The sequence below is a fragment of the Protomyctophum bolini genome, assembly GCF_963924005.1.
Source record: "Protomyctophum bolini genome assembly, chromosome: 12".
Lineage (NCBI taxonomy): Eukaryota > Metazoa > Chordata > Actinopteri > Myctophiformes > Myctophidae > Protomyctophum > Protomyctophum bolini.
Window position 1 is genome coordinate 33203956 of NC_137873.1, and position 26342 is coordinate 33230297.

A 26342-nucleotide genomic window follows, 5' to 3' on the forward strand; every position below is an offset into this window, starting at 1 on the left:
CTATCTCCTGAGCCACAGCCGCCCTAAAGTAAATACCTCGAAGACAACCAGCCCTGCCATCACAGTCCTTTCTCCTATCTAAAGCCATTAACGTCAATCACAATGTATTTGTAAAGCTGCTGGCCTACACTGGGGGGGGGGGGGGGGTGTACAAAGTCTCTGATGTTAGGGCCCATGCCCACACCCTTTGAATACCTGTCTTATCATCAGTTTAACTCATTAGACTTCAGAGGTAATTTGTAATAACGAGTAAAACTCAGTGAGCTTTCACCAAAGAATATTATACCGTGATTTGATCCATTGAATGTTTACAAATTTTGTTTAGAAAAGGTATAAATGTAATCATGTTGTATTTCAATGTGGATCCATAGTGTGGATCTCGGACTTCATGAGCCAGCCTGTGACATCAGTCTATGACAGCCAGGGTTCTCAACGTTTTTGGCTGGGGACACACCGGAAATGCAAAAAAAAACAAAAAACATCATAAATACTGAAACCAGATATGATCATGCAAGGAAAGTGTATGCATGTAGTGTACTATGTAAACTCTTAATTTCCATTTTCCAACCATTTAGGTGTTTTTCTTTTCTGGGGACCTCCAAAATAATTTGGTGACCCCCCCCCCCCCAGGTTGAGAACCCCTGGTCTATGATGTCATTCCCCTACAACACATCTATGACATATGAATCCAAATCTGGGCAGCCCCATCACTGCCCCATTGACTTTCATCATTATAAAATGAAAAAAAAAAAAGTATAAATAAAACACGTAATAGAAAAAGTGGCAAGAAATGTGTTGCCCGATAGCGGTTTGTGAGATAATGATTAGCGTCTTCTAGACGTGGTGATCTTACCTGTAGTGTGAGGTTGTCTGTGGTTTTGGAGCTCCACAGGGACGCGTTGTCCTGCATGGCCAGGGTGTGGTTAACAAACCTCAGCATGCCCGCCAGAGAGCCCGCCTCAGACTCCTCCTCCTTCTCCCCCTCGCCCGATATCCGCCCCAACGCAGCCTCACGCTCAGAGTTCCATTCCTCCTCCTCCTCCTCCTGGCCGTCTGCTCTCTCCACCATGTACGTGAGGGGGTTGAAGGAGGAGTTGGTGGTCCCGCTGGCGTCCAGGGCGCTCAGTCCCTGCCAGCCGCTGTCCGTCACCGCCGCGCGTGCGAAGGGCGAGATGGAGAGGGACGAGGACGAGGACTCCCAGGACTGCTGCTGCTGGTCCAGGGATTCCCTCAGGGTGGCCTTCAGGTTCTCTGGGAGATCCAGGGAGGAGTCGGTGCTGCTGCCGCCGGACGGCAGCCACTCCAGGGAGCGACGGGCCTGGCTCGGCGGTCGATGAGGGCCGAGGTCGGGCAGGAGAGGAGGCTGGAGGTGGTGGTGCACCGCGCAGGCGGCCGGCGAGGGGGGCGGCGGCTGGCCGAGAGAGCACGGCGAGGGGAAGCGTGTGGTGGGGGGAGACGGGGAGGGGCTGGATCCGGGGGAGCGAGTCGGCGAGCGGGCGGGGGAGCGGGTTGGGGCGCGTGAGTGCTGAGCAGGGAATGAGTGTGTGCACACGTACGGGGGCAGAGGGGTGGTGGGAAGGGTGGAGTTGTGACGGTCTGAGGCTCTCTCCAGACTGGAGATCCTGGCCTGGAGACGGGTCACCTCAGACTCCTGCAGAGAGAGATAGACATTAAACCCATTTAGGACGGGAACCCCTTTTGGGGTTTTTACCCTTCCAAGACGGGAACCCCGTTTTGGGTTCTTGTTGCTATGTACAGCATATAGTAGGGATCGGCCTACTATTATACCGGTATACTATATCGAAGCAGATTATCGGCTTCGATATTCATCATTTGTATTAATATCGGTACCAAAGAAATTATAATCGGCATCGGCCATGAAAACAAAACCATATCGGTCGATCACTAGTATATAGCAACATAACATTTTTTCTTTTTAAATAAATATTAGAAGTTTTTCAGAAAACCTACTAGGCAGGTCAGGTCAGGATTTAGAAGGCGTTTTATTTTAATCAGTACTAAATGGGTTAACAAAAGCAATACCTAGAGCGCTGCCATCAGGTAAAACGGACAACTAGGAACTGAAAAAGATAAGTGGATGTTTTCTAAATTCAGTGGGTTGTTGAAACCTTACGAGGTGACAGGATGTATTGTGTAAAATATGAAAAACAGCTGCAAAAGTTCAAAGGGTTTCCCTTTTTGTGCTAAAAATAAAAGGACACCTGGTGGTCAGAAGCTGCTACTGCAGTCATCGTGGCTACTAGAAATGGAAACTCGGCCTCAGCTGGTTTCACTTTTTGTCTTTTCCACCGTCTCCTTTTCAAGTTTCCATGAGAGAAACGTTCTACATCTTGCTTACATAATAGATGTATTGGTGAATCCTGTTCTTTCTATTGTCTCAATGTCTGTCCCTTCAGGGGATCATTGAATTTGTCTTGCAATAGTACTAAAGCATATTGTCACTGTCAGGCAGAATTTTTAAATATATATATAAACTATTGCCCTAACTCTATGTCATACTTGGTCGTACGAGTGTTGCGCAAAAAGTAGCGAAAATAGCCGATCCACAAGCTCGCAAGACATTATCAGACCCGTACCTTGATGAGCAGGGTCTCGTTGGCCGTCTCCAGGACTTTCTCCGCGCCATGCAGCTGGCTCTGGAGCTGAGACAGCTGAGCTCGGCTCTGGTCCAACTGGGCCAGACACATATCCGACTGGGCCTGGAGGTGACCGTTCTGGGTCCTGGCCTGCTCGTACAGAGTCGTGCCCTGCTCCAGCTGACCTCCGGTCTGAAGGAGCTGGGCCCGGCTCTGATCCAGCTCCGCTTGGAGTTCGGCGACGCGGGCCCGGGAACGCTCCAACTGCCCCCGGGTCTGGTCCAGGTGGCTCATGGTCTGGTCCAGCTGGGCCTGGAGCTGCGCGGCGTGGGTCCTGGCCTGACGGCACTGGGCCTCGGCCTGGTCCAGCCGGGCCTGGCTCTGCTGGAGCTTTGCCGTGAGCTGCTCCTGGGAGGAGCGCATGGTGGAGGAGATCTGCTCGGAGACCTTCAGCAGCTGGCCTCGGGTCTGCTGTAGAGACTCCAGCTGGGGGGGAATGGGGGGGTACACAATGAGTGGTAGAGCAGTGGTTCCCAAACTTTGTCATGTCAAGGACACCTAAAATGACACTTGTTAGCCCCGCGGACCCCCATTTGAAAATATATTGTAAAATCAATGTTAAATTTAACTCTGAGAGTGTACAAATGGAACCAAATGGACCCGTTAAGGTCCATTTGTACACTCTTAAGAGTTACAGACCCATAAGGGTCCATTTGGTTTAGCTGGGGACCCCCTGGAACTCCCTCAAGGGCCCCTGGGGGTCCCCAGACCCCACTTTGGGAACCACTGGGGTAGAGAAGGAAAAGGTCGGTTCAAAAAGCTAGAGCAGCCTTTCAGGAGAGGTCCAGCGAAGAGGGATTGGATCCGTCATTCCACCAAGCAGGAAATGACATACATGGTGCACTGTGACAAACACACTACCCTGTAATTGTGTGACAAACCACTTAATATACTTTGTTGAATGACAAATAGCGAGAACAGCTGAATCGACTGATCTACAAGTTTGTTTTACAATGCAAGCGTGTAGATATCAAAATTCCACAAATAGGAAATAGTAGGCTATAGAGAAACTAGGAAATAAGATGAATAAGTGAATGGGGAAGGAAAATGAAGTAAAGAAAGAGAAGTAAAACTAGTAGTCAGGGTCAAGGAAATAGGGAAGTAAAGGCTGAAGTGAGGTTAACAGGCTAAGATAGTGGTATCAGTTGAAATCAACAGAAGACGGGACATTGAATAGAATAGAAACGCTAACATAACGTGGTTAGCGATGAACAAAGAACACAATCTGACATATCAGCTTGTGGCAATTAAAAACCCTTGAAAAGTACCGTCATGACTCTAGCATCTTACCAAAGTTATAAATATATATATGCCTGTGTAAAACTCAAGTGTTAAATTAAGATGCCTTTCTTCTAACCAAAGTAGTGGATTGACTAATGCATGGGTTTTCAACAGGTGGTCCGTGGACCAATTTAATTCTTATTAATCTATTACATATGTGTGTAAATATAATCCTGACCGGAAGTTGCTCATTGTGGCTGCAATGAGCCAAGGAGTTTCTAATAATAATAATAATAAATAATAATTTAACTAGGCTACTGCCTGAAGAAGGCAGTTGTACTGCCGAAACATTGGTTTTTACTCTGCATCCTGATAAATAATCTGCACTTTGGCAGATTATTTATCAGTGTGTGCAGCCACTCTTTTGTCTTTTTAAGACTTAAAACTCTTTATTGTATCAGGCAGACCGCTGTCAGATAGGGAAGGGGTGGTCTCGCTAAAACTGTACTGTTTGGGCCTTTCATCAATCAAATAAAATAATAAAATGTGTTAAGATTATTGAACCAACATCGATGCACATTTCCCTCTTTACGTATAGTGCCCGCCGGCAGTTGTGATTCCATAGCCTGAGAGGACGTCTGGTTGACTAAAGGTCGTTTCAGTCGACTGACTGACGACGCCTTGGTAATCCATTTTCAATGAGAGGTGGGCGATTCTTTTGGGGGCGAGCGGAGAAGTTGAGGGGCGTTGATACGAGCGTGTGCTCATTTCATACACGCAGCCCGTGGGCGGCTAGACTCTGGATTGTGACCAGCCTTTTCTTCTCACGCTACGCGGCCCACGCCCCTCACGTGCAGATGATGCGCTGCTGATCCAAGCGAGAACGCCTGCGTCGGTCACTCACTCACCATCTGAAACAGCCTTAATTCAGTCACTCAGTGACTCTCACGGCCTGCTCAGAGTATGAGAAGGCATTGCGTGCGGACTCCCCATTGGCTTAACCCATTTTGACCCGAGATCAGATTCTAAAAATGTCTTCTACATCCTGACAGTTTTCTGAAAAAGCTATGTTTCTTCTCAGCCGTTCTTTGATTTTTCAAAAATAGACCTAGTAGATCTGCTATTTTTCAATAGCTAAAGCATGACATGATGCCAACACCAAAAGGGGTTCACTACAAGCGCAGCGACTGAATATATACCATAAAAAGAGGCAGTCGATGCTGAAATAAGAACAGTAGTGGTAGTAGGGAACACAGGTTCTTCCTCATATATATTGCACTGATGTTTGATTTGCAGCCATGTCTAGTGTGTGTGTACTGTACATGCAGTCATCATCATACCGTACCTCCTTACTGTGCTGTTCTCTCTCCAGCTCCGACTCCTGCTGGAGGGAGGTGACGCTGCCCTGCAGCCTGGCCTCGGCCTGCCTCCAGCGGGCCTCCTTCACGGCCAACTCCTCCAGCACCGCACGCAGCCGACGCTCCTATAGCAGGAGGGGGAGAGAGATGGCGGCGTGTTTTCAATGTATTGCAGATAATTAATGTGTAGTTGGTGTGGTGTATACAGTTAGTTGTCTGTGCATTTGCCTCTACCTTCTCCTTGACCAGTTGTTGACTTGTTTCCAGGTCTTCGGCCACAGTCTCACTGTGAAACTGGTCTTCCTGCAGCTCCTGAGACACAGACTGAAGCTTCTCCTGACACACATGCAGCTGCTGGCTCAACTCCTGACACTGAAACGCACGCACGCATACACGTTCATGATCCGTTAGCTATTATGTTATTTTTAGGGCTGTCCGAGTAGACAGGTTTTATCGCAATTAACTCGCCGTTCTGTTAAAAGCAATTCATTATTTTAATCGCAACTGATTGCATATTTATTTATTTTAGCCATTTGTTTTCCTCGTATCATTTTTATCCTGGGTGCTACACTTCTTCTGCTTCCTCCTATGCATGAGGAGTCCAAGCGGCTTCTTTTCACCTGAGAGGGGGGAGTTTCGTCGACTAAAACTAAGACGAAAATGTTCGTCGACTACCTTTTTTCACTGCCGAAAACTAAATGGAAACTAAATGGAAACTAAGCTATGATGAGTGACTGAAACTAAGACTAAATATACTGACAATTTCGTCAACAAATAAAAACTAGACTAAAATGTTAGGGAGGGACTAGTGGACAAGAGATCCAGTATAAGTCATTTTACACTTGGTTGCATGCTGAAAATAGCAGATCTACATCGGTAGATCGGCTATTTTCAGCAAGTGTAAAATCAGTCATTTCGACAGCATCAAGACCCGCCAAAATACATTTTAGTCTAAAATCTTATGATATTTAGTCGACTAAAACTAGACTAACACTAAGACATTCCAGGTGACTAAAATGTGAAAACTTTTAGACTATGATCTATACTAAAATCTAAATTTAATGCCAAAAACTAAATAAAACAGCTACATTTTAGCCATTTGGACAGTGGTTCTCAACATGGGGGTCCCCAAATTATTTTGGGACTGTCCCCAGATGATTATTTTCTCAGTCAACAGTATGAGTGCATACAGGGCATCAAAGTGACAGAATACCCATCTGCTGCAGCCTGTTTAATGCAGTACCATTATGCTTTCTTTGGGTTTTTGAATTGATTTCCAATTAAAGAAATAACATACTTTCGCATAAAGCCAGCATACTTTTCCAATCCCATGCTAATATGGGTATAAAATACTTCGTTTTTATCCGTTCACAAATTCACAGTGTACCTTGGAGGGATATGTTTGAAGGACTTATTTGCGATTAAGTAGATAAATCATTTAATCGTTGGACAGCACTAGTTATTTTCTTCTCACTTTTTGGCTGCCGTGTGTGTAATAAGCGTATAAAACCACCAGAGTTGTGTGGACGACCTGGCTTCCTAACCTTCAGGTCCTCGTCTCTTAGCTCAGCCTCTCTGGCCTCCAGATTGGTCTGGAGACACTCGACCTTCCTCTCCATCTCCAGCTTGTGGTCTCTGATGGCCGCGTCCAGCTGGCCCAGCTGAGACAGAGAGAGAAAGGTGGTGGTGCGGAAGAGGACGGTGAGGATGCAGAGTCGAGGACGACATGCGGAGAGAGAAGGGAGGGAAATATATTTAGCCATTTCGTTATATTATGCACAGTTTGTGAATATACAAGAGCGCGTATGTGTAATGGGTGTGTGTGCCTTGTACCAGCTTGGCTCTCTCTTGTAGCTCCCCCTGTCTTTCCTTGAGGGCATTGTCCATGTCCAAGACCTCATGGGTCCTTTCCTCCAACTCCCTCTGGCTCTCCCTGTGCAAGCAGACGCACGCACGCACACGCACACACACTATAGTGAATTGCGATTGCGAACTATAGTGAAATAGTCAAACTGGCGGGGAAGATTTAACAGAGCATACAGAACATATGTAGCAGTCTGTTCGAGGAGTGCGTTATTGGTCAAAGCAGATAACACTCGTTACAACAATGTTCAGGTTACAGTGTGACCAAAACGGATTAAATCTGTTTGCTTATTGCACGTATACAACTAGTACTTTGATATAACTACAGAGTAGACTGTTCTGGAATAGACTGGCGTCTGATTAGACAGCTGACATGCTCCTCCTAAGCTGTTGGCTGTGTGCTCTGAGAGAAGGTACAAGACAACCCATAACGGGAACTAATAGATAAGCTCTGCTAAACTAACAACTGATTATTAAGTTATGAGAAATACGCCATGGGCGGTTCTGTTCCGCTTAGTTACTCTAACACTGAGGTTTTCTCTTTGTAGAACTTCCCCCTCTCGGGTGCTTGTTGTACTGTACTTGTACCACAGTGTGACAGTGTTTACTGTTTATGCCAACATGTATTGAAACACAAAGACGTTTTGACATGAGCCATGGTAAGGCATTTATGAAGAGAATTCAAGTGCCCACAAAATGGTAAGCAACAGCAAATATAGCACATGAGATAGAAATGAAAATAATTATCTGACATTATAAACGAAATTTATATTATTCTCATCTTGCCAACTTCAACAATGTAAAATGTAATCTAAACAAAACAAAATAATACAAAATAAATATAAGGAGAAAATAGATGCGTGGCATTGATATGATCTTCTCAAAACCGGGAAAAACATTAGTTCACAGATACAGATTCCATTTTGTAGATTATGATAACCAATTAACATTCTCCAACATAATACAGCACGGTCTAGACTACGCGTAGAACTTTCTGTTTTTAATTTAGTCTGCATGCGTGCCTATTCATCATAGTCTAGTTTTTGGTGAAGAGGTGACCACTGTTCGGTTACTAAAAACAGAGAGGTGTTGTGTGGTGACCACCGCGGCGTGACATAGTTTTCGGTGGTTGCGTCAAAAACGGGACTACGAATAGGCCTTTATACTACATGCATGCTATCGAGCGTCGCAGTCCCGCCCCCCTTTCAAGACGACGCTAGAACCAGAAGTGACTTTCTCATTCATTTTCCTCATAGACCTTTCAAAAAGTATTTATTTAAAGACTATTACGCCACGGACACAGCCAAATGGAGTTGTGTGACACATCATGAACAATAAACACAATGTTTTTCGCTGATCAAATCATTTGTACGAAGAAAAACAAAACAAAAAGTCTTGTATCCTGCCATGTTTTTTTTCTTACAAATTATTTGATCGGCCCAAAACATTGTGTTTACTGTAGTCACAACTCGAGTTGGCTTTGTCCGCGGTGTAAACATCTTTATATAAATACTTTTTGAAAAGTCTATGAGGAAAATGAACGGGGAATTCACTTCTGGTCCTCGGGAGGGGGCGGGACTGTGAAGCTCTATACCTGTAAGACCATGGGCGTCCCTGAGGATGTTTGATGTAAATATACATGTGCATATTTTTATGATAAAAAAATAGTTTAAGAACAGTGTTGGAAGCGAGTTCCTCTTCACAGACGGTGAGCCTCTCGTCCCTTAAGTGTACATATATCCGAACAGATTTCAGTGTTTTCGGCGGCGTGTTGTTCCCTCACCTAAGCTCCGCCGTGGTCTTCTCCAGCGAGGCCTGCCGCTCGTCGGCGGTGGTCTGGGTCCTCTGCAGGACGTCCCTCAGCTCCTGGAGGTGCTCCAGAGCTCCAGACAGCTCGCTGCGCACCGCCTGCAGCTGGCCGTCCAGAGCCTGGGCCTGCTGGACGGAGCGGAGTCTCTCCGCCTCGCGGAGCCGGAGCCTCTCCTCCAGATCCTCCACTGGGGGGTGAGAGAGAAAGAGAGAGACTTTAACCCATTCTGACCTGAGATCAGATCAAAAAATGTCTTCTACATCCTGACAGTTTTCTGAAAAAGCTATGTTTCTATGTCAGTCGTTCTTCGATTTTTCAAAAATAGCAGACCTACAAGCTCGTAGCTTGTAACCCAGAATGGGTTAATCACTTTTACTTTTACTTCACTTCACGTTATGCTTTAGCTGTAGAAAAAGTAGCAGATCTACAAGCTCATAGCGCGGCACAGAGAGTGCTGCGCTATGAACTTGTAGGTCTGCTATTTTTGAAAGATCGTGAAAATGTGGCGCAAATCTTTGAATATATATTCGTGGGGGTGGGGGGGGGGGGTTCCTGGAACTGTCTTCAGATGGGGGTCTGTGGCCAAATACAGATAATTCTTTGACATGGAAAAGGTTGAGTACCACCGACATAGAAACATAGGTTTTTCAGGAAACTGTCAGGATTTAGAAGACAATTTTAAAATTTCGACGTCAGGCCTAAATGTTTCTATATCAGTGGTGCTCAAACTATTTCATGTCAACCCCCAAAAATATATAAGAATTGGTCGTCGACCCCCCCCCCCCCCCCCATCTCAAAATATGTTGTACCAGGGAGAAAAGATAGGAGTTAAAAACATTATAATAGCAGATCTACAAGCCCATAGAGCCATGTAGATCTATGAGCTTGTAGATATGCTATTTTTCAACAGCTAAAGTATAAAATAATAGTGGTAAATAATGGTTAAAAAGTGGTTAAAAAAGCTATGGCGACACAAGATGCGTCCTCAGGTCTAAACGGCTCCTCTCAGCAAGACTGGTGGTGCTTGGCTCGTGCCTCAGCGGTCTCTCTCCACTAAACGTCCCTCGTCCCCCCCGCGGCTGCAGCGTACCCATGTCCTTCTCCTTGTCCAGCAGCCCCTGCGTGTGCTGCAGGCTCCGCTCCATGCCGCCCATCTGAGAGGCTTTGGCGCCCGTCTCGCTCCTGAGACGACGCAGCTCCGACTCCATGGACGACAGCTCGCCGCGGCAGTCCGTCACCTCCGACGTCAGCTTGCTGCAGCGGAGAGAGAGGGCACCCAAAAGAGGACGTACGCAATACATTATCATGGCAAAAGAGTCAACAATGCGCGTGTCTGAAATCACATCGGGTGAAAGGGGTGAAACATGCAGCACAATATGCATACCACTCCGGGAGTGTGACAGTACAGGATGTCTACACATTGCCAAAAGAATCCATGACCACTGGGATATAAATAATACTATATGCCACACCATCTTCAATACCCAGAGTGAACATGGCTCCCATTGTAGTCGCCCTAGTAGAGCAATGTTGCTGCACAAAGAGAAACCCCCGGAGAAGTATCGACCGTCCTACAGGCACGATGGAATAGGCTAAGGATACATGCCCTTTAATGGCTTCCCCCAGACAATTTATTTAAAATAAACTATAGTAACACTAAGCCAGGGGTCTTTAAGAATGAAGTAGAGCTGCCCCCAAAACACAGGCTCACTAGGTAGTCAATCTGAGAACAGAACAGACAGCTACACATTTACAGTATATGCCGCTGTATGGAGTGGAGGGATGGGCTACAGTAGTTGAAGAGACACAGAGACCTAAGAACACACGTGTGCTAAAACCCACACAAAGTGCCAGTCATAAGATTGTCTCACAGGGCACGGCCCAGGCCCACAGGGCATCGCAGCATTTCATTGCTGGGAAGTTATATAACATTGAATAGTCACTCCAGTGTCAGTTAAAATCCCATTTCACTCTGTGCCGAATGCCGATTGTTTTAATAGTAAATGGTCAGAAGGCAGCAGGCAATGTATGAACAATCATTTCTTTCAACAATACCTCCACACGTATCCACAACCTAGGTTGTCATCTTCGACCCTACCCTCTCATTCCTCCACATCACAAAAACAGCATTCTTCCACCGCAAAAACATCGCCCGTCTCCGCCCCTCCCGGACACCCTCAGCTGCCGAAAACCTCATTCATGCCTTCATCTCATCCCGACTGGACTACTGCAGCAGCATCCTCTATCATGGCACCACCGCAAAACCCCTCAACAAACTACAGTACGTCCAAAAATCAGCCGCCCCGGCTGCAGTACTCACCTCCCTCCAGTCCTCTGTGACCTCCACTGGCTCCCCGTTAAACACAGAATTGAATTCAAACTACTCCTCACCACCTACAAGTCACTGCACAACCTGGCTCCCCCCTACCTCTCCGCTCTCCTCGAGACTGTAAGTCGACCACATTACAAGATTTATTTTTACCATGAAGGAGGTTGTTTATGTCGACGTCAGTCAACACGTGGATTTAGACCTCTTTCAATTCCAAACTTTTGTTGGAATTAGAATCCTTTACAGATGTCCGTGTTGCGTTGCGTTGCGTTCCGACGGCGGCCATGGAACACAACGTCGCCAGTAGAGCACCCTTCATTGATTAAAAAGGGAACATTCCTTGCATTGACGAGACGCCTGATGGCTGCAGTGTGCGTCTGTGTGGCGTTTCATTATGGATCCCACCGCAGCTCCAGGAAAATCCCCCCCCTGTGTCGTATGTGTGTGTGTGTGTGTGTGTGTGTGTGTGTGTGTGTGGGGTGGAGTAAAAGCAACAAGGTAACCGATCTTGGCTGGCTTTGAAGGGCAACAGATTTTACAAGCTTTTTTTCATGTTCGAATCCCGTGCCATCGAATGAAGCTTCGAATATTCAACTTTTTTGGGTCAACCCATTTAACAGATGCTCTTTATCCAGAGCGCCTTAAAGTAACTCATCGTGTCTCCTGTCGCAAACTTTGATAAAAGCTGTAAAATCACTATGCACGTCACAAGCCTACGATTCCCTCCACTGCAGTATGTCCGTACCGTTACGTTTGTTTTTGATCACAGGTTGCAAGCTGAGCTCTGGTGGTCAACGTCGTGTCAACTCCACCGACATCCCCCGGCGGGGGCACAGTTTACACTTACGTGACGGACTCGGAGAGCTGTTCGGTCAGCCGCTCCTTCTCCTGAACGTCCCTGGCGTTCTCCTGAACGTCCGTCTCCCTCCTCCTCACCCCCTCCTCCAGGGAGGTCCGCGCACGCTCCAGATCCTGCTCCAACGCAGACACCTTTAGAAGATGAAACACAACTTTGCTCACAGACACACCTTCCTATATAGCGTACGTTTATGTCACTGGACTTCGGTCAAAAATGAAAGTGAAATTAAAATAGGTAAGAAAAAAGGAAACTATAAAATATGTAAACACTGTCACTTGCAGAGACACATCGTATTTAGCAAATAAAATCCTAACAGCCTGTTGTGTTTCAGTATACACTGAATTGAATGTCTTGAGAGGAAACCTCTGCGATTCATATCGGATTCCGGATGCAGAGAAACATCCTATTTCAAATGCACCTTCTTTGTGTTTCATTCAATGCATAATATAAATAACCAGTGTTACATAATCAAACAGTGAAATACAAACCTTAATAGAGCCTCATTTGTGAGTTCACCAGTCTTCAAGCAGATCTTTATAGACAGGCCAGAGAACCTGGCCCCAAGCACACTGTTCTTGCATTGGCTCGAGCCAGTGAATGGAGATTATTGTGCTTTGTTTTTTTTCATAAATGGGGCACTTCAGAAATAAAGCACCAAAGTAGACCAGCAGCCAAAAATATGGCGTCCTCCCATATAATTGAAATCACAAGCTACAATTACTCCAGGTGACTTCACTAAATATTTCTCTTTATTTGTAGGCTATTTATGAATCATGTGTCTTTGCTTATTTGAGAATGATTTCACTTTCATGCGACTAATGGACCCCAATCAGATATACACTCTCACTGTGCATATCCGATTGGGGTTGGGCTGCTAAGCAATGCTCTGGGATACGTTCTTAGTTGGTAAAGGAGAGGCAGTCTGGTAATCAGGTCACCGGTTCATCTCTCGACCTGGTCTATGTACTGAAGTGTCTCTGAGCAAGACACTTCACCCATAACTGCCCCCACAACTACTCATCGTAACCATCCGAGTAGGGCAGGTAAGTAACTACATTTACTTAAATACTGTACTTAAGTACAATTTTGAGGTACTTTTACTGTATTTAACTGGAGTGTTACCAACTTTCAGTACTTTTACTTCTACTCCACTACATTTCAGAGGCAAATATTGTACTTTTACTCCACTACATTTATTTGAAAACTTCACCCTTGTCGCCATGGAAAATACTCCAAAATCCGTCTTTTTGACAAATCCGTCCGGCGTTCAGATGAGAATAGTGATTTTCACTCTTAAAATTTTAATTATATATATATATATATGGCAATTTAATTTATTTGATGCTGAAGTAGGCCTCGACAGTAGGCCTCAACATGTTTGATGCAGAGCGGATCAAAGAACCCACCAAAAAAACCTGGGGTTTCACTTCGCTTCTAACCCGCATCAAATAAAGGAAAAGCAAATAATGTGGTGGAGGAATGAAGAAACACAGTTGGAGACGGGGAGAAGGCATATTTTACGCAGCGCAAAGATGTCGTTACCGTGGATAGACGAAGCCCTCATCGAAATATGAGGACGAGTACATTAGGTACCCGACGAAAACCCATAGGGATGATAGGGGGTCGAAACATTGTCATCTTAAATAAATAAATTTCCTGTGGGAGCTACGAAACAGTGTGTGGACTGCAGACTACTCCTCGAGTAGGACTACTACTAAAAAAAAAGGCAGGTTAGGCAGCAGACAGGCTTCTGTGTGCGGCCTAGAGGGCATGTGCGGCACTAGAAGTCCGACACAAAACTTGTATGGGAAACCCGAGTGATGCCTGGTGTGTGTGTGTGTGTGTGTGTGCACTGCCGTTCTCAGACCTGTCTTTGAAGGACGCTCTGACTGTCCTCCAGCTCAGCGATGCGGACGCTGCTCTCCGTCAGCATGCTCTGCTGCTCCTGCAGGGACACCTGCAGCTGCAGGTTCTGCTCAGTGGAGCTCTGACACGCCAGGCTGGCCCCACACAGCTCCTCCTTCAGAGAGGACATCTGGAGAGACAGAGAGGGGACAGTCAGTGCACAAGGCACACTCTTTAGCGCCACGGAGATTCCTAAAAGCCGCCCGTGGCAGGCGTCTCTTCCTGGTTTTTTAGACAGCTGGTGGATGGAAAATTAAGCTTGCGCGCGGCTTCCATTTCCCGCGGGGGGCAAGCTTTTCCGGGAATCTGGCCGACGTGGGTGGAGCTTCATTTCCATCCACCAGCTGTCTAAAAACCAGGAAGTGACGCCTGCCACGAGCAGGTTTTTGCCGCGCATGGAAGTGTGTTAACACCCAGAGAGAGAGAGAGAGAGAGAGAGAGAGTGGATGGAGAAAGGTTGAACAGAGGAGAGGAAAACATGTGTGTACCCTTAAAGGGACATTTCACAGCTAAGAAGAAACTGCGGTCACTCAATGTTCATAGTATTTGCCAGTAAATAACAGTAACACAATTTGGAATTTGCACCCTATGGCCAGAAAAATATGGATAGGAATAGGAATGCAACAAAAACAAAACAATCTCCATGAATTCAAGTCTCCATGCGGTGAGTAATCGATAGAAAAAGTTATTTTGGGGTAGAACTATCTCTTTAAAGTGGAAAGAATCATAGGTGCAGTAGAACGTGCATGTAATTATTGTCCAGTTCTGCACCGTATTGTTCTGTTGTTGCAGCTCAATGTCATAGTTGTGTTTCGTCTCCTCCATCTGCTTCAGGCAGGAGCTCAGCTCTTTCCGACATGCTGACAGGGATGCATCCAAATCACACACCTGACAAAACACAAACATATAAAACGAATTATAGCAAATATCCCTTCTGATCAAAGGTTATTTCATGGCTTTTTGTGTGGGTAGCCGAGGAGTCACATGAGGTGCTGAAATTGTGACTAACATATTGCTATTAAACAAAGATTTCAAAGATTTGCGTCACATTTTCACCGTTTTCCAAAAATAGCAGATCTACAAACTCGTAGCGATCCCGACAGCCCCTACCACTTGTCACCCCCCATCTCTCTCCCCATTTCCTGTCAGCCAACTGTCTGTGCCGCCATACAAAATATAAAATAAAGGCGAAAGCCACAAAAAAAACCCCACCAAAAGGCCCCTTTGCTAGAGCTGTAAGAATATTGTCTTATGAAGGTCCCTTGCATATCTTTTAAATGTGGGGGTCCTTGACATGAAAAGGTTCTATAGCAACCATTGCCATATACAAAACAATGATTGTCGTTACATGCAGCCATGCTGTTAGAGAACTACAGAAGCATTTCATGTAAGGGCTCTATTCTAATCTTTAAACTGTAAAACACATACAGTGGCTTTAAAAAACATCATATCAAACCACACTGTCAACAGTTGGGACCATGCATGCTCTTATTTATTGATGTGTCTAGATCAGACGGGTAGCGTTTTATACTGACCTTGGCTGCCTGCTCTTTGAAACTCTGGAGCACCTCCTCGCTGTGTCTTGCTTCCGCCTCCCGCTCCTTTCAAGAAAACACAAAAAGAAAAAACAACACTGTACTGTAAAAGGTTATGTATGGTATGGTAGTAAACTACTGAAGCACTGAGAAAACTGTTGGGCCTTTCTTCGTCCTTTTTTTCAAACTTGACTACGGTAGCAGTGGTCTCAAAAACATAAGGGAAACTTTGACAGGAAAAGACTCGCTCACCGTATAGAAAATAAACCTTCGTCATAGTACTGACGAAGGTCTGTGGACCGAAACGTTTGCTTTTTAATTGCACCATGAGCACAGAGCACCATAAGAGCACGATAAAATAAAATAAAAAATATTAGATAATAATCAGTCTAAGGAGTTTTACTTCTTTTTCTATACGGTGAGCGAGTCTTTTCCTGTCAAAGTTTCCCTTATGGTAGTAAACTAGTAATACAATCTATGGCCGTGTTTTAAATACGATTGCTTCAATCCTGCAAAGTTCAGATTTTTGAGGCATGAGTGTACTGTATTTGCTCATTGTTGCCTACAGAGGTCACCAGCCCTTGTAGCAATTTCAACTCTGACACTTGTGATATAATTGTTAAACGTTTTTGCAAATTCCTCACATTTCTTGACTAAGGTCAGAGGCAGGGGCAGGGTTTTTTCAACAGTATTCTAGAATTACTCTCATTTTCTAAGATAAAATGCATCTCACAATGCATTATACAGTAGGTAATAATATGTATTCTTTGTAAATACTACGGTGGACCTCTAGTACAGATCTTTTCAGCTGCTCGACAAGACCTTTTAAAAAACATGGATAGTGCCGTCTATCATGGCCATATTTGACCACATTACTTATTTTTAACCTTGAGTGGTTGCCACATTATTTTTAGGCCATACATGGGCAACAGGCGGCCCGGGGGCCCCCACCTTCACTTAATGTGGCCCACAGGTTAATATCCGAATATTGATATTATATTATTTATTTCAGGTGTTACAATTCGCATGCAAACATGACACGCTTTAATTACTTCAGTCTAGTATTGCTGAATGACTAGTATTAGAATTTTAATGCTATTTTTGATACGACAGTATAATATGCAATGTGGAACTACGTATAGCCCTCTCCATCTTCAAAGGTTTAGTAGCTCACACTACAAGGAATATAACCTCAGCTAACTCACTTCTGCTGCAGCTTCTACACACGCACACACACACACACGACAGTTTAGGACGGTAGTTTAGACTAGAATTTATGTTTGTGAACATCATAACTCAAGAATGTGATCACTGACTGATTGCCTTCAAAATGAATAATTGTGAAGGTCAGCATAATGGAGTGTGGGGGGGGGGGGGGGTTAGAGCAGTATCTCATTGACAAAATGTCAGGAGCATATCTCCCCGTTTTCCCTCAAAAACACTTGTTTTTTAACACAAATCTGAATGGATCTTCTTGTCATCTGAGCCGTGCAATGTCAATGTGGAGCAAATGTTTGATCAGTAATCTTTAATCTACGGAGCAACTATTGAAGACATCTCACCATTATTTGGGCGTACATGATTACATCATGGCAGTGTAACTACCCAACACAAAAAACCTCTACCAAAGACTCATTGTGCTTTACGTCGGCCAGTCCATGGAGGCTGTTCAAACCTGTGTGAGCTGCTCCAGGCAAGTCTGCAGAAGGAGGACATCGTTCTGTGCCACTTCTCTCTCCCTCTGGGCTGAACTGAGCTGTTGCTCCAGCTCAAACACCCGAGACTGGGACTCCTCCACAGACAACTGCAGCTGGAGGGGGGAAGAAGACGAGATACTTTTTTGTGTCATTGAGACAATTCTATCCCTGGAAAAAAAAACGGACACCTCTGAAATAATTGGTGTAGTTGAGAATTACTTTCAAGGTATAATATAGTAATTTGTTTTTTCCAGCAGCTCGCTTTTGGTTAATTAAAGATTAAATAAAGAATTAAAGATACATGCAAACAACAGCATCCCTTATTAGCACCAGTTTAAATAAGGTTGTAAATTGCGTGCACACACACACACACACACACACACACACACACACACACACACACAGAGAGAACATACCACTTCTGCTCTGTGCTGCAGCTCTGTGCACTGCTGAGAGTAGGATTTCTTACACTTGTCCAGTGCCTGCTGGTACTCTCGCTGCTTCTTGCTCATCATGGACTGGTAATGCTGCAGACTACTGGTCTGCTCCTAGAAAGGCATGACGAACAGAGACAAGACAAGGATTAAAGATAAATAAAATCTCACCACTGAAAATGTTTGCATGACCAAAGTCCTAAACGTGTGATTTGTGAGACAGCATGAAGGAGCTGCACCACACACTAGCGCTGGTTCCTGAACAATCAACACAATATGTAAAATGATGATGATTTAGTACATTTTTTGTAATATTGTCCCTACTGTCAACCAGGTTAAAGAAATCACAGATTGAGGCTTTAACCTTTGGTTTCATGAGATATCCGACTGAGAGTATTACAGAGTTTATGGAACATATTGCTAGTTTGACCACATCAAATGCTCTAAAATAATGACCCGAAAATAGACGATCTACAAGCTCTCAATGCATAAGCTCCCAATGCATAGCATCATTAGCAGCATGTTTTTGCTGTGCAACATGCCTCCACAGAAGACATGACGATGGCTTCTATGGAATAGAAAAAGACTGAAATCAGTCGTGGCGACTGAGAACTTTAATCCATGTAACAAACAATTAAATCTTGTATAAAAAATTTTTTGTGACCAAGTTTTTATTAAGCATTTTTCATTTTCATTACAATTCCCCCATCGCCCCACCCTCCCCAAGGTTCCAATTATCGTTGCAACAAGAGCAGACATTTCATCAGTTAATTTGACATTTAGAAATAAATAAATAAATAATAATAAATAAATATGGTTGGTAGACTTATAAATAAGGATTGAAAAGTAGGCATGTGTACATACATACAACATACATACATACATACATACATAAATACATAAATAGTTACATTATGGCATTATAGTTGTGCTTTGACCTTTTCTACAGCCTCTGTAAGTGCATCAATAGATTGCCTTTTTGCTCCATTCGTTCTCGCAATTGATATTTCCAACCCCAATACATTCAGAAATAGTATTTTCCATTTTTTTACAGCAAGACTATGTGGAGGTTTCCATCTAGAGACAAGGAGATTTTTTTTTTTTGCAGCAGTAGATCCAGCAAAGAATACTTTTTTTTTAATGACTGGTATTGAGAGTGTGGAATCATCGTTTAACAAAAAAATCTGGGGGAGGCAAGGTATCTCCATTGTAAGTATTTCAGATAAGGTCCTAGCTACCCGAGACCAGAATGTCATGACCTTGGGACACTCCCAGAACATATGTACATATGTGCCCACCGTTCTCAATGAGCACAAATTACATACTGGGTTTGGTACTAATTGTAGTTGACAGCGTTTTCTTGGAGTTAGATAGAATCTGTGTATTAGTTTATAGTGCATCATCTGATGGTTATAGTTACGAAATCTTGTATAAAATGTACCTGTGTGAATGTGTCTGTCTTATGGAAGTCTGTGTGTGTGTGTGTGTGTGTGTGTGTGTGTGTGTGTGTGTGTGTGTGTGTGTGTGTGTGTGTACCAGTAGCTGTTTCTCCTGTTCTGTATTCTTCAGTGCAGCCTGACTGTACGCTGAAGTCTTCTCCTGCAACTGCTTCTCCAGCGCCGCTACACGTGCACTCTTCCTCTTCACCTGGAGAGGCGTGCACACACATACACATACACAGACTGTGATTGCACGTGACAGTTTTCAGACAAGAAAGTGGAACACAACCCTCCATCCCAAGGAAACCGATTTATTTTATCAACCTGTGGGTACAGGTCGATATTTAAAATGAGAAACTTAATTCGTTAAAATCAGGCGGCTTGGTTAAAACCAAACAGCTAAAAGAATTTGAATGCAGGAAGAGTTGAGGAGAAGAGAATGGCTGGGGATAGCGGCTGAATTATCCCATTAAGAACTGGAACGCACCAGTGTCACCTTAGCTTTTAACCACTTTAACCATTATTTTAAACTTTAGCTATATTGAAAAATAGCAGATATACAAGCTCATAGCGTGGCACCGAGTGATGGGGGTCGGCGGTCAATTACATATAATTCCTGGGTTCCCTGATATAGAAACATGATTCAGAAAACTGTCAGGATTTTCCATTACATTTGTAGAATCTGGTCTCGGCCCTTAAATGGGTTATAGATGTTTCTAACAACCGTTTCTCTCCTCACCTCCTTCTCCGTGTTGGCAGCCTGGCTAACTTTCCCCATCAGCTCGGTGTGGAGGTTCTGGTAGTGGGAGGCTCTCTGGTCCATGGAGCCGTGCAGGGCGGAGATCTCCTCCTGGGCCCGACTCAGACGCTCCTGGAGCCGCTGGGCCACGCCGCTCTGTCTGCACCGCTCCGACTCCATGGCCTGCAGTGCAGACAGCAGCAGCTGGTAGCGCTCGCCTGCAGGTGAGATACACGGGGGACCGCGGTGAGGGACAGAGATGTGGAGGGGTGGTGAGAACGAGTGGAGAGGAAGATGGCGAGACAGGGAAGGAAAGATACAATTATCTGATTTCTTTTTTTGTACTCTTTCTGTAGGATACGCCCTAGAGAAAGACAATAATAGTATCAAAGTATGATTATGAAATGCAGCAAAATGAACACACTCGCGAATGAAAGTTAACTATATTTGGTCTGGCAACTGTGTTACAGTACCTGGCTTAGACATGGCTAGATGTGTAGTTCTGTAACAGTCCACTGGAGGCATGAGGCAGGGTCTGGCACATAATGGCCCCTCAGGACCCTGCAATACAAAAACGACTAAATCATGATCCGTGTGTGCTTAGTACGACAGCATGAATTGAAACGTGTTTAGCGCTACAATTGAGGGTATGCGTGCATGTGTGCGTGTGTGTTCACAACAAACCATGTACAACCCAGATTCGGCACAAACAAGGGACTAAATTATTTTCGCTCCTATGCCACCAAAATGTGGAACGCCCTACCAACAGTCATTAAGACATGTGAATCCCTTGACTCCTTCAAAACCGCTCTCAAAGGGCACCTACGGACAGCTGCAATTCAAAACTGGCCCCTGTAAATCTGAATCCCCCCCCCCCTTTTCCCCTCACTGTATATGTTTCTTTTCCCTTTTTGCTTCCTTTATGATGAATTCCTGTTCTGTTCTTTAACTATATAGAAGTGTCTATTTGTACGTCTCTAAATGTTTCGATGAATTGAGCAAGGTGGACCCTGTTGTAAACAAGTGTAATGCTTAATTGGTTTGGTTTGCTTAATTAGTTTGTGCTTGAAATGTACTGTAATTCTGCAAACTGTTAATAAATATCAATCAAACATCTCCCCTGCTCCCCCACCTCCTTCAGATGCAGCAGGGCCAAAATGGCTTCCAGGCTGGCCAGCTCCGCCTGGCTCTGCTGGGACTCTCCGTGGCTCTGTGCCACCCTCTGTTCCTGGGTCTGGCTCAGAGCCCGCAGCTTCTCCAGCTCTTTACGCAGAGGCGCCGCTAGCTCCCTGCCCTCCACAGCCCGCTCCTGCAGCTCCCTCTCCATGCGGGAGGCCCGTCGCCTGGCCTCCTCCAGGCCGGCCTCGAGGTCGCTTCTCTCCGCCGCAGTCAAAGTCTTGGCCCGTCTTACATCCTCATTCAGCTGGCTAATAAAAATTGGGGTGACAAGAGACTATACATTTACATATGAGAGTGACCCAATAGGGTAGGTACCCTCACAAAAAACATGCAGTAATCCTGGTCTCTAAACCTGATGGAGGGGAAAGGAACTGGTTGGAATAACGCGTTCCTTCCACGCGCTAAGTCCAACCAGGGAAACTCCCCCCTGTCAGGTGTAAAGGAGCAACTTGGACACTCAGGCATGAAGGATGCATGAGTTCAAGTCCGTTGCTCTCCCCATGTCCCCCATATATGGGGACTAGGTTGGCGGAGGGTGTGTAGAGCCCAGGATCACAGTAGATAATTGACACAGTGGACCCAATCGAAGCAAGTTTATTTGAAAAGACGTAATGTGTGATCATGAAATGAAATCTATATTTTGTCCACACATAGTATTAGCTGATTTAAAAAAAAGACTGATTTAATCTCCTATTGAGGAATGGGGGTCAGCAGAACATGGAATACCTAATGACTTGGCTCTGTTCTGCCTGCTGCCTCTCCAACGCAGCACACTTGCTCTCCAACTCCTCCCTCTCTCTGTCACACTCAATCAGACTCTCTTTTAGTCTGCCCTCGCTCTCCGCCACCTGCAACATATAATTGTCAGAGCAACATTATCTCCACCACTGCTGATGCACTCGCATTCAGAAAAACTGAAGAGAAGCATGCCGACAGGTGAATGAGCGTACCTTCTTTAGCTTAACAGATACAGTGGCCTTGTATTCTTTGTAGGCTTCTTTGAGTTTCTCTGCATTTTCAAGGGCTTGGTTCCTTTGCTGCTCAGCCCTGTGAGAGTTGGCACAGCCATTAGAGCAAAATGGCCAACCTTACAGACATTGTCAACCAGTCAGTGTTACACCAGGGTAGAAGTTTCTCATTGGAAGAAATGAGACCACCGTCACAAAATTGCTTGCTCAGGGTAGGATCTGTCGGTTCTACATGTAAAGTGTCTTGAAGTTGAGACAACTTGTTGTGATTTGATACTAATAAAAAAAAAATGATATTAACATTATATACTGTAGGAACATATCATCTACCATGCAGATTGGTTAAAATAACATTTTAATCTTTAAAGTAAGTTTGTAGTTTTAAAGTAACAGACTGACAGAAATTGGAGCATGTTCAGTTCAGCTAAATATAATAATTAACAGAACCTTGGTAAGTATGATTACAGCAACCAATTTGGGGGATGCATATCTAACCGTTTCCCCACTGCTGTCCTTTTGTCCAGCTCGTCTTTGAGAGCACTCAGCTCCTCGGTCAGCCTGGTCGCCACGGTGTCGCTCTGGGCCGCTGCCTCCTGGCCCTGCTCTGCGCTCAGCTCTGCTGCCCTGGGACAACCACAGAACACACACACCACAATCACAGTCTTTCATCTAGAATAAAGATATATTAAGTCCACTAACTGGAAACGCTGTAGCTTCCGGAAAGAGACACGTGTTTTAGAAGATTTACAACGGTACTTGTCAGCTAAGAATATGAAAAACAGCAAGTGTGGTTTGCGAGGTTACCTAAGTTGTCTGGCCAGAGACTCCAGCTCGGCCTCCTGGTTAAGGATCTGTTCACTCATGACAGCCACATTATTGCTTCTGACGCCTATGCTGGAGCCCAGGACATGGAGCTGGACAGTGGACACACACAGAGTTTTGTTTTATTTTTGCTCAAAAACAAGTTTTTGTCACATGCATGTGTGTGTGTGTGTGTGTGTGTGTGTGTGTGTGTGTGTGTGTGTGTGTGTGTGTGTGTGTGTGTGTGTGTGTGTGTGTCATAATGCAGTGGTGCCCAAACTTTTTCATGTCAAGGAATTTGACACTAATTAGCCCACAGACCCCCATTTGAAGAGATAATGCCAGGGACCCCCATAAGAGAATATATTTATGACTGACATGTCTATCTCTGAGAATTCAGTGTTAATTTAACTCTGAGAGTGTACAAATGGAACCAAATGGACCCGTTAGGCTCCATTTGTACACTCTCAGAGTTACAGACCCATAAGGGTCCATTTGGTTCCAAACTATCATTTAGCTGGAAGACCCCCTGGAACTCCCTCCCTCAAGGACCCCTGGGAGTTACCGGACTGCACTTTGGGAAGAACCACTGACACAATGTACCTGGCTCTTGGATGAGGCCAGTCGGTACTGCGTGGCCTCTGGGTCACCGATAAGCTGTTTATTCTGCATGGTCAGACAGGCGTTCTCCTGACGCAGGCAACCCGCTTTGTTTCTGACGGGGGCTGAATCCATCTCCAAAGACCCGGCCTTGCGTGATGCAGAATGGCGGACGGATGGACGGCTAGAGGGGACCTGCAGGAAAAGAGACGGAAAGAAAAAGGTAAAGATGGAATAAATGAAGATGTGTGACTGTAAACAGGGATGTCATTATGTGACCTGAAAAGAGACAAACATTCAGTGATGCAAATACCCCTGCATCCTTAAGACTCGCTAAATTGAGAAAGGACGCAATCATGTCACCCTCCGGGGGTCCTGGGAGGCTGGGACAATACTGTACTCTGTACTGTACTCATAAAAGGTCACCTGGGACACATCTAAAAGACCACCCGTGGTGGGTCCCATTACATTGAAAACCTATTTAAATCACTGAACATTTACTAGTAAAGTGTCCCAGTTGACAAAGACAATAGCTTTTTGTAATTCAAAGTATAGGATTGTTGTGATATTAAGTATTGGCAAGAGCTTCAATCTACGTTCACCACTGAATATAATTATCCATATCAATAATCGTCATCAGGTTCCCCAGCTAAGTAGGTGGCCAGGAACAGGGAACCTGTTACGAGTATGACCCACCCACCTACTGCATACTTTTACGTCTATGATCTCACCATAGACTTGGAGGGACTGAGACTGACAGCAGCTGACAGCAGCCTCTCGGACTTCTCCACACTGTAGCTGCCAGAATGGGACAAAGGGCCATCAGGTTTCTGCAGGTCCTCTAAAGTGAGACGACCGGGCAACCCAATGGGTGTACTCTGGTACGGAGGCTGCTCATGGCCTCTTGATTGACTGCATAAGAGGTCAAGATAAATTAGATATGGAGATAGATGGAAGTGACCGACATGACACCATAACAAGTTTACAAACAACAGTTTACTGTACAACACCATTGTTTAAATGTAAGACAAGTGTATGTAATTTATTGAGTGCACAGTGCACATTGATAGGTATCCAGAGAACTCGCCAGTTTACCAACTCGCCGCGATTTAGTGCATTTTAGTTTTACTTCACTTTCATTTAAATTACATTGAATTGAGAGAGAGAGAGAGGATAGTTGTTTAGTTAACACTAGAGATAGTAGGAATGCTAAAAGTTTAAACAATAAAGTACCGAAACAATGTAATTAATTAGTAAACATATCCTGAAATGGTACTCATCATTGGTATTCACATACTCACCTTTTTATCATTATCTAGCTGACCATTTAATTGCACAAAATAATTTGATCACTTTGGAAATGAACTATAACATCTGTGAGTTTGACATACTACACTGATGAAGACAGCATGTTAGCATAACGAATTTTCACCGCGGTGACTTGGTAAACTGGCGAGTTCTCCGGTATCCCATTGATACTCCAAGCTTACATAATGGGACATTGTGTAGAGTAAGTAGTATTCACAACTCTTGTCAAATAGGCATACTCTCGCTCAAACCACTAAAGCTGTACAATCACAGCAAACTACCGGGTAAGTGCATCTGAAACATAGAAGCCATGTTCTGGCTTCTGGGAATAAGTGTACAATTATTTATTGTGTACATGGAACTACAGCATTATGAATACAGAGCATAGAGATAATTAAAGGATACTCATGAATACTTTAATGTACTTGCAAATTATACCCTTCTTGACATTTGTCCATTTGAAGCTGCCTCGTTCAAGTGTAACAAGTGCATAGTACATAACTGCAGTACCGTATTTTAGTTACTAGTGAAGTGTACCCCTATCTGCTGGGTTCTTCATTTCAATTACAATATTAACACATTTGTCCATTTGGAAGCTCGAAGAGATTCAAGTAGATATGTACACCATTGTATAATGCTTTACTTAATCCCAAATACCAAATGTGAATTTAGATTGCATCAGAATCGCAGTGTATCCTGAACATAATATGTATTTACTTGGGCAGTACAGTAGAGTATAATTTGTTGTTACATTTTATAACTCAATCTAATGTACACTGTACCCAATGAGCTATATAACCCTTATTGTAAATAATGCAGTGTTACCAACTATTTGATTTTAGGCTTTCTCTTCAAGGGGGCTAGCCCCGCGAGTTAGAACCCAATGGTAGTTCTGACATTTTTAAGACTTTAACCATAATGAGCTGACCCAGGGGGTCCCGAGAGGGGCTACAAGGGGGCTATCTATAGCTCATAGCGGTCACTCTCACCTCAGTTGTTCTCCCACACTTTGCAGACTGAGCTCGGTGAATCGAAGCCGGTTCCTTAAAGTGGCCACATCTTCGTTAAGATTCTCCTCGTTTTCAAACATTAGCAGAAGACAACTTTTAACAGCGTCGCATACTGTAGGTTACTTTGCTACGGTGAGCAACTTAACAAAGCTAACGTTAGTAAACGTGTGCGTGCAGGCAGAAATGATAACAAACGGAATACATTCCCAATCCCAAGACAATGACGGTCAGTGACGGACGGTCAAAATTGAAGAGACAACTTACTAGCTAATAAAATAGCCAACTTGGCAACTGTAAACAAAGCACTGTGTACCAGATATGAACAGGTTGGTAATGTTTGGATGGCACCAAATGGCCCAACTAAGGCCAAGTAAACGTAACACTAACAGGCATGCTTTAAACAATTTACTTAGTTGCCAAGTTCCTGGTGTCATAAAACACATTAAACCGACTGCATCTTCATAAATGTATTCATTTTATCCACGCCAGCCTGCCAAAGTTGTATCTTCATTCATATTCCTCCGGGGATACAGTCTACGCGTCAACAACGTGCTTTCTGATTGGTCAATATATCACGTCTGTAAAGTGATTGGTGCAGAGGTTTATGATCATGTTTGTGATGCCCAGGGG

At 44.5% G+C, this 26342-nt stretch overlaps 1 protein-coding gene across 1 annotated transcript in view; it reads right to left on the reverse strand.

Moving 5' to 3' along the window:
• Positions 1-26183, reverse strand: part of ccdc18 (coiled-coil domain containing 18) — a 27017-nt gene extending 834 nt beyond the window's left edge. Inside the window, exons 1-25 of the mRNA XM_080779035.1 lie at positions 25692-26183; positions 24126-24306; positions 23398-23589; positions 22798-22907; positions 22489-22617; positions 21976-22072; positions 21752-21873; positions 20979-21273; positions 20320-20407; positions 19847-20064; positions 19205-19315; positions 17651-17782; positions 17213-17347; positions 15538-15603; positions 14774-14890; positions 13965-14132; positions 12086-12228; positions 10000-10163; positions 8883-9096; positions 7070-7169; positions 6781-6897; positions 5471-5608; positions 5224-5361; positions 2598-3083; positions 854-1651 (exon numbers count right to left, since the gene is read on the reverse strand). Of these exons, the coding sequence (XP_080635161.1) occupies positions 854-1651; positions 2598-3083; positions 5224-5361; positions 5471-5608; positions 6781-6897; positions 7070-7169; positions 8883-9096; positions 10000-10163; positions 12086-12228; positions 13965-14132; positions 14774-14890; positions 15538-15603; positions 17213-17347; positions 17651-17782; positions 19205-19315; positions 19847-20064; positions 20320-20407; positions 20979-21273; positions 21752-21873; positions 21976-22072; positions 22489-22617; positions 22798-22907; positions 23398-23589; positions 24126-24306; positions 25692-25792 (4560 nt within the window). The 5' untranslated portion in view covers positions 25793-26183. The remainder of the gene's footprint in view (positions 1-853; positions 1652-2597; positions 3084-5223; positions 5362-5470; positions 5609-6780; positions 6898-7069; positions 7170-8882; positions 9097-9999; positions 10164-12085; positions 12229-13964; positions 14133-14773; positions 14891-15537; positions 15604-17212; positions 17348-17650; positions 17783-19204; positions 19316-19846; positions 20065-20319; positions 20408-20978; positions 21274-21751; positions 21874-21975; positions 22073-22488; positions 22618-22797; positions 22908-23397; positions 23590-24125; positions 24307-25691) is intronic.
• Positions 26184-26342: the final 159 nt, after the last annotated feature.